Source organism: Cenococcum geophilum (assembly GCF_001692895.1).
Source record: "Cenococcum geophilum 1.58 unplaced genomic scaffold K441scaffold_59, whole genome shotgun sequence".
NCBI classification, from domain to species: Eukaryota; Fungi; Ascomycota; class Dothideomycetes; order Gloniales; family Gloniaceae; genus Cenococcum; species Cenococcum geophilum.
The window spans coordinates 868,929-875,546 of NW_027137617.1; the positions used below are offsets into that span (position 1 = coordinate 868,929).

Below are 6,618 nucleotides of genomic sequence, written 5' to 3' on the forward strand. Positions count from 1 at the left end.
GCGACGCGCCTAAGTATTCGACTCTAGGAAATTAACTAGTTGACGCCGAATTGGCGAGCCGTATATAAGAGTATTACGATAGCTACTACGTGTCGGGGCCTGCGCTTTATTGGTAATGCGGCGGACAGTAGAATATAGTTAATTGACTAATGCAGTAATGCGAGAGATAGGTTCTTAAAGCTAGCGATAGAGGCTTTTGATCGTATATCTTAGGGAGTAGGGAATAAGCGCTCGAGCACTACTTTTTTAAAGCCGTCGGCGACGTTAAATACGTTCTATAGCTCGCTTCTCTCGCTCCTATTCCTCACATATTTCCTATCTATTAAAACGAGTAATTGCTCGGCGAATGTGACGGTTTGGGGTAGTAGGCGTTGGAGTAGAAGAACTAGATGTAACAGAGCGAGTAGAGGGAGTATTCGGTACAGTTGTATTACTAAGTAAGGAAGGAGTAAATAAGCTAAAGAAGCTTCTAAAGCTAGGAAGGCGTAATAGAGCTCTAGGAGGATTAGGTAAAGTAGGCTCTGGAGTTTCTTTTAGGCGCGTATAGGAAGGATTGTACCTATATATAAGGTAGTAGGCAGGAAGGTAAGTATAAGGCATAGTGGATACCTTTAAGGATAGAATCTAAAAGATTTTAGTTAGAACTTGTTATAGGAATATATAAATTTAGTATAAAAAGTAGTAAGGATGGTATTAACTTATAATAGGCGCAGATAAATATCTTTATACTTAAATCTGTAGAGCCATCTAAAGTCCTTTACGATCGCGCTAAGACTTAATATTCATCTAAACTCAGAAACCTTATCTGTGACTACCGCCATTAATATCCGTCTTAATAGCGTGATTAATATATCTGAGGGCCTATTTCTAACTTCTGCGAAGTTACCTGGGATGAAAGCAAGCTATTTTTGAACTTTGTTACCACCAGAAAGGTCATTCGGACGTTAGAATAGGTAATAGAGGCTTGAGGAATATTATAATAACGCGTCGGTGGCTTAGAAGAGGGGTAGGAAACTAGAAGACGTGTTGTTAATTAGTAGAGACTTCCTAAGTCAGGTACCTCACTGCGTGGAGTTTACCACCTCACCTAATTACGATGCGACTGGCAGAGGCGTCGAAAAGCTTTAAATTGACTGTTAGGTGAGGTTGTTCGGCAGTCTCTTTTTGATATTCAGCTGCCAAGCCAGAGAGACTGAATTTGTGTTAGTTGGTGGCTTAATCAAAAGCGCTAACCACCGGAATTGACGAGATGGTGTATATCCTTCCTTTACAATACAACTTGATCCAAGACTTTAACCGACCGCCACCAACTTCATTATTTTACGCCCCGTTTATATGCTAATATTTTTTCTACTACTTTTTCTATTTTATTTTTATTTTATATCCATTGTATTATACTACGTACAATACTGCGCATGCAGCCTCTAGGCTATGGCGCTATAGTTCTATATACATAAATCCTTCCTAGGCAGCTTAATATATACTAGTAGCTAAGTGGACACTCTGGCCCGTTTTTAAATACTAGGGGAGCTCCTAGCCTATTGGTGTTTTGTTTTAATATTTTGCTCACTATTATCTGGTTCGCACCAAAATCACACTAAGGAAATCCTGGCTCTTTTATCTATTTCTGCCGTATTCTGCCGTTCCTAGAGTAGAAAAAGCGCTCTAAAAGATAGATTTTTGACGCAGTTTTGCATATAAGAATAAGAGAAACCATATAGCTTACTAGCTTGAAAGTAGCTACCAATTACCCCTATACGACTGTTTTATTCTGTACCCTATTCCTCCTCCTTGCTAAAGAAATGGGTAGGGAATTAGTAATTAGTAGGTACTCTCCCCAAAAGTAACCTACTAATCCTAGATTTATGTTCTAGAAAACGGGTATTTTAGGGGCAAAACTCGCTACATAAACCCGCTCCTATTAGGAAATTTTTCACGAGGTTGTCTTATATAGGGTATAAATGCCAATTCCCCTATACACCTTTCCTACTACATATATTGCTTATTCCTGACGTACTTTGGTAGAGGACTCTACCCGCATCTAATGCATCTACTTTGCAGAGCGTTAGAGGCAGATTTGCGGGCCCTGATAGATTTGCAAGCTTCTGCGCCTACGTGGACGCGTAGAGCTTTGCGAGAGCTCTGCGGATTCTGCTCCCTTGGCACTACAATTGACGAGCGGCTCGCGTAGCAGCTTCAAGGTGCCTACACCTTCCGAGCCCACGGGCAGCTATACCACCAGATCGGATCCTTGTATTCTCACGCTGGCCGCAACGCTTCGTTCGCGCAATTCTATATATTTGATGGGGAGGATGAGCAACTTGAGCGCCGCAGCCGAGCATTTGAAAATCTAAACAGGGCGGTTCTTAGGACGATTCAGGAGGTTCTACACGATAGCAATCCTTTTGTGCAGTATCTGCGGACAGATGCACAGCGCATCCGGAACGATAGAAGCGTAAGTCTTTCTATTGGTATCGTAGAAGCTGCAGGCACCGACCCCCGCGTGTACAATCGCCCTACCGTAACTGAGGTTGCTGCTCTCATCCCTACCTCCGCACAAGCTGCGCAAGACATTCGCTAGATCGTGCTACAGAACAAGGAGGGAGGCTTAGAGTTTATCGACGAGCAGCTACCCATCTATCTCCCCCTCCGCTACCCTCTGCTCTACCCGCGCGGCAAGCTTAGCTGGCGGATCAACTACCCCCTTGCAAATAGGGCGTGGGTGCCGCAGGATCGTGCAATAGATGTTGATGATGCCGCGGGGGAGGACTCTATGGCCAGTGATAATGAGGCTAATGAGGCTGATACTATGCGCTAGGGCCGTAATGGATCTAAACGCGTCTCGCAGCAGCGGTGGTGGAAATATCACTTGCAGCTCCGGCGTCCCCTTTCCTCCCAGCTTCTCGCCGGAAGGCTATTCCATGAGATTACAGTGGACGCGTACGCCTCAATCGCCAGCGCCCGCCTCCAGTGGCTGCGCTATAACTAGAAGAACCTGCGGATCGCACAGTATGCGGGCATGCTTGACGCGCTCCACGTTAACGATCAGACCACAGGAAGCAATATCGGCCAGAATATTATCCTTCCTTGCATCTTATATCGGCTCCCCGCGCCAGATGCGCAACGCCTATCTTGACGCTATGGCACTCGCGCGGTATTACGGCTCCCCTGACTATTTTATCACCTTCACGTGTAACCCGCGCTGGCAGGAGATCCAGGCTGAGCTGGAGGCAGGCCAGGCCGCAAGAGATCGCCCGGATCTGGTGGATCGCGTCTTTCAGATTTAGCTAAAGCAGCTACAGCATGAGATTTTAAAGTCCCGCGTGCTAGGCAACACCGCCGCAATTTCCTGGACTATTGAGTTCCAGAAGCGCGGGCTTCCTCACGCGCATATACTGGTAATCGTGGAGCCTGGCTCGCGGCCAGCAACCGCGAAGGATATCGACCTGGTCGTTCGGGCGGATATTCCAGATCCAGCAGCGGAGCCGCTCCTGCACGATGTCGTTACCCGCAACATGCTGCACGGCCCTTGCGGCACCCGCAACACCTCCGCGCCCTNCATGCGTGATGGGAAGTGCAGGTTTCGGTTCCCTTACGCCTTCCAGGAGGAGACCGTGGTTGGAAACAATAACAAGCCGCTGTACAAGCGCCCGCGGGACGGCCCTACCTTCGCAAAGTCTGGGCAGAGCTATATATACAGCAGCAGAGACGTGGCACCTTACAACGCGTACTTTTCAACCCGCTTTAACGCGCACATTAACGTAGAGTCCTGCGTAGTGATGTAACCGGTTTGGACCGGTTCTAGAATTTGCGTTAAAACCGATCCAAAAATCAAATTAAGGCTCCAAACCGGTTCTAGAACCGGTTTAACCAGATAAACCAGATAAAATAGTATATATTTGAGTATAATGTAGTATACAAAGTAATTAGTAGAAGAGTTTAAGGGAGGGAAGGAGTAGTTAAATAGAGCTATAAAACGGTTTAGGGACCTATATAGCTTGAGCGACGTCAGCAGCTAGTTTAATAGTTAACGAATCGATAAGAGACGCGGACTTACCATCACCAGCCTTGGCATGGTGTTGAGAAGTGTAAGGGTACTTTTGGCCCCTTACTCGGCTGCATCACCCGAGGGCTCTCAGGGGTAGCCTTCGGCTAGGCCTTGGCACCTCCTTATATGCTCCTCGGGCTTGCAACCCTTCCTCCCTCATCGGTTCGTCTCTTCTGTACGAGGCTATTGCCTACCCTCATTACCATATCGTCCTCTTCCATCGACTCTCCTTGTGACTCATGCTCGGCTTGCCTGCTCCCTACCGTACACCCTGGCGATATTGCCTCACAAGAAGCAGCTTAGTCGTCAATAAGCGTATATTTAATAGTATCGCTCTCAGCTTCCTTATCTTCCACATCTTCCTCATCGCTATCTTCATCTTCCTCATCCTTCTGCTTATCCGCTTCTTGTGTATTCACTACCGTGTCGTCTTCTGCTCGAGCCTTCCCTTTAGTAGCAGCCTTAGCAGTAGCTTCTTCCTTGTATTGCTTATCAACGTCAGGATCCACGCCTTTTACAAAGGCCTTTGCTTAAGGACGCCCAAACTAGGACTTAAGGCACTCGTTTGCTTCAAGGATATCGGCTTTAAGGCGGTTTCGGGGGTCGGTAATAAGGTACTTAGCGGAACTAAACACGTGTTCGCATTCGGCGCTCATTAACGGTAGAGCCAGTATATCAAGGGCGAATCGAGCGAGGTCAGGCTGTGAGAGGTAGAGGCTATTCCAGTAAGCCAGAGGATCGTCGGCTTCCTCGGGGTCGCTTTTAATGTAGGTTTAGTAGGCGTCAGTTTTGACGCGATAAGGGTGACGCGATAAGAGCGACGCGATAAGGATCATCTACAAAGCTTCAGCGGATTAAATCGGGGTATCGCTGCACCACAGAACAATCCTTGATATACAGCTTGGTAAGTGTATAGCGGATTTAATAGGCTCGACTCCTTAGGTGGCGTTCGCCCACTCACCACTAAGGCTCAAAACTACCTCTAGATCTGGTTTCACTGGTTCGCGCCAAAGCTCCAAACCGATCCAGATTAGACCAATCAAAGCTCCGAACCGGTTCAAGATTTGAATATTGGAAAACCGAACCAATCCAAAATAGAACCGGTCCATTTGCATCACTGGTCCTGCGCGGGATACTGCGCGGTAAAGTACGCGTTCAAGTACATATACAAAGGCTCAGATCACGCCACCATAACGCTGGGAGCCCAGGCTACTGGCCGGGTCGCAGCAGCCTATGGATGAGATTAAAGAGTACGTGGAGGCCCGATACATCGCTGCGCATGAGGCTCTATGGAGGATTTACGAGTACCGCACGCATGGCCGCTCTGTTCCCGTGCAACAGCTCGCGATCCATCTGGAAGGCCAGCAGTTTATCGCAATCCAGCCTGATCAGGCTTTAGAGGAGCGTCTTGCCCAGGATGCCGTGCACAGAACCACGCTTACACAGTTCTTCGTGGAGAACGCAAGACAGCGCACAGAAATCTTCTATCACGATTTTCCCGCGCACTACACCTGGAACAAGCGGCGCAAGCAGTGGCTCCCTCGCCGCAAGGGATTCTCCGTTGGCCGCATCGTTTGAATTCCAATTAGCGCGAGGGAGGCGTACTGCCTGCGGCTTCTTCTGGTTAATGTTACCGGCCAGTGCTCTTTCGAAGACGCGAGGACGTTTGCAGGCCGGGTATACCCCACCTTTCGGGCGGCGTGTCTCGCGCGTGGCTTGCTTCGAGTACACGCAGGCGCTACGTGAGGCTGCGCACTTTCAGCTTGGAAGGCAGCTCCGTGATCTATTCGTCACCATACTGGCTAGCTGTAGGCCTGCGGATCCGCGCGCCCTGTGGGATCTGTTCCGGAAGGAGCTGGCGGACGACTGCTTTTACCAGCTGCGCACGATCTACGAGGTTTCCGATCCGACCCAGGAGCAGGCTGAGGCCTCGCGCTCTGCCATCTGCACGCCCTGCTCATCAGCCGCAACCTTGATCTAGAACACTGCGGTCTCCCTGAGCCCCAACGCAGCTGGATCGAGGAGTACGCTTCGCTTCGGAATCGGCTTCTGCGCGAGCAGCTTAGCTTTTCCACGGAGGATTTACAGGCGGAGGTTACGGTAGGCGTTCCCTTACTTAACACGGAGCAGCGCTTGATCTTTAGCACGCTTAATCACGCGGTAGATGCTGATGAGGGCGGTCTCTTCTTTATCGACGGCCCCGGTGGCACTGGAAAGACATTCCTGCAGAATACCGTGCTCGCCCAGCAGAGATTGCAGAACCGCGTGGCGCTGGCGGTTGCTACCTCGGGCATAGCAGCAACGTTGCTCTCCGACGGAACTATGTAGCGCTGCTGCTATTAGCTTAAAACATTGACAATTAAGAAACGCAAGTAGTGTAGGGCTTGCATGAATAGAAAGTGCTTTATAATAGGGGCAAGGGGTCTAATAAGTAGGTAGCATAGTATTGGGAAGAAAAAAGAAAAAGGTGTATAAAAGTAAAATAGCAAAAAAAGATGGCGTTTTATAGGTGAGATCGAGTATAAGTCTTAGCTTAGCCAGTGTCAATAAGTAAAGGCACTGCTTTGCTA

The 6,618-nt window shown here is 48.6% G+C and overlaps 1 protein-coding gene across 1 annotated transcript; it reads left to right on the plus strand.

Moving 5' to 3' along the window:
- Positions 1–6,040: 6,040 nt before the first annotated feature.
- Positions 6,041–6,376, plus strand: K441DRAFT_585212 (uncharacterized protein; the record flags this gene model as incomplete). Its single annotated transcript, XM_067644568.1, has 1 exon — positions 6,041–6,376. A coding segment is annotated over one exon (336 nt), but the record flags the coding sequence as incomplete, so codon positions are not given.
- Between the last annotated feature and the right edge of the window lie 242 nt (positions 6,377–6,618).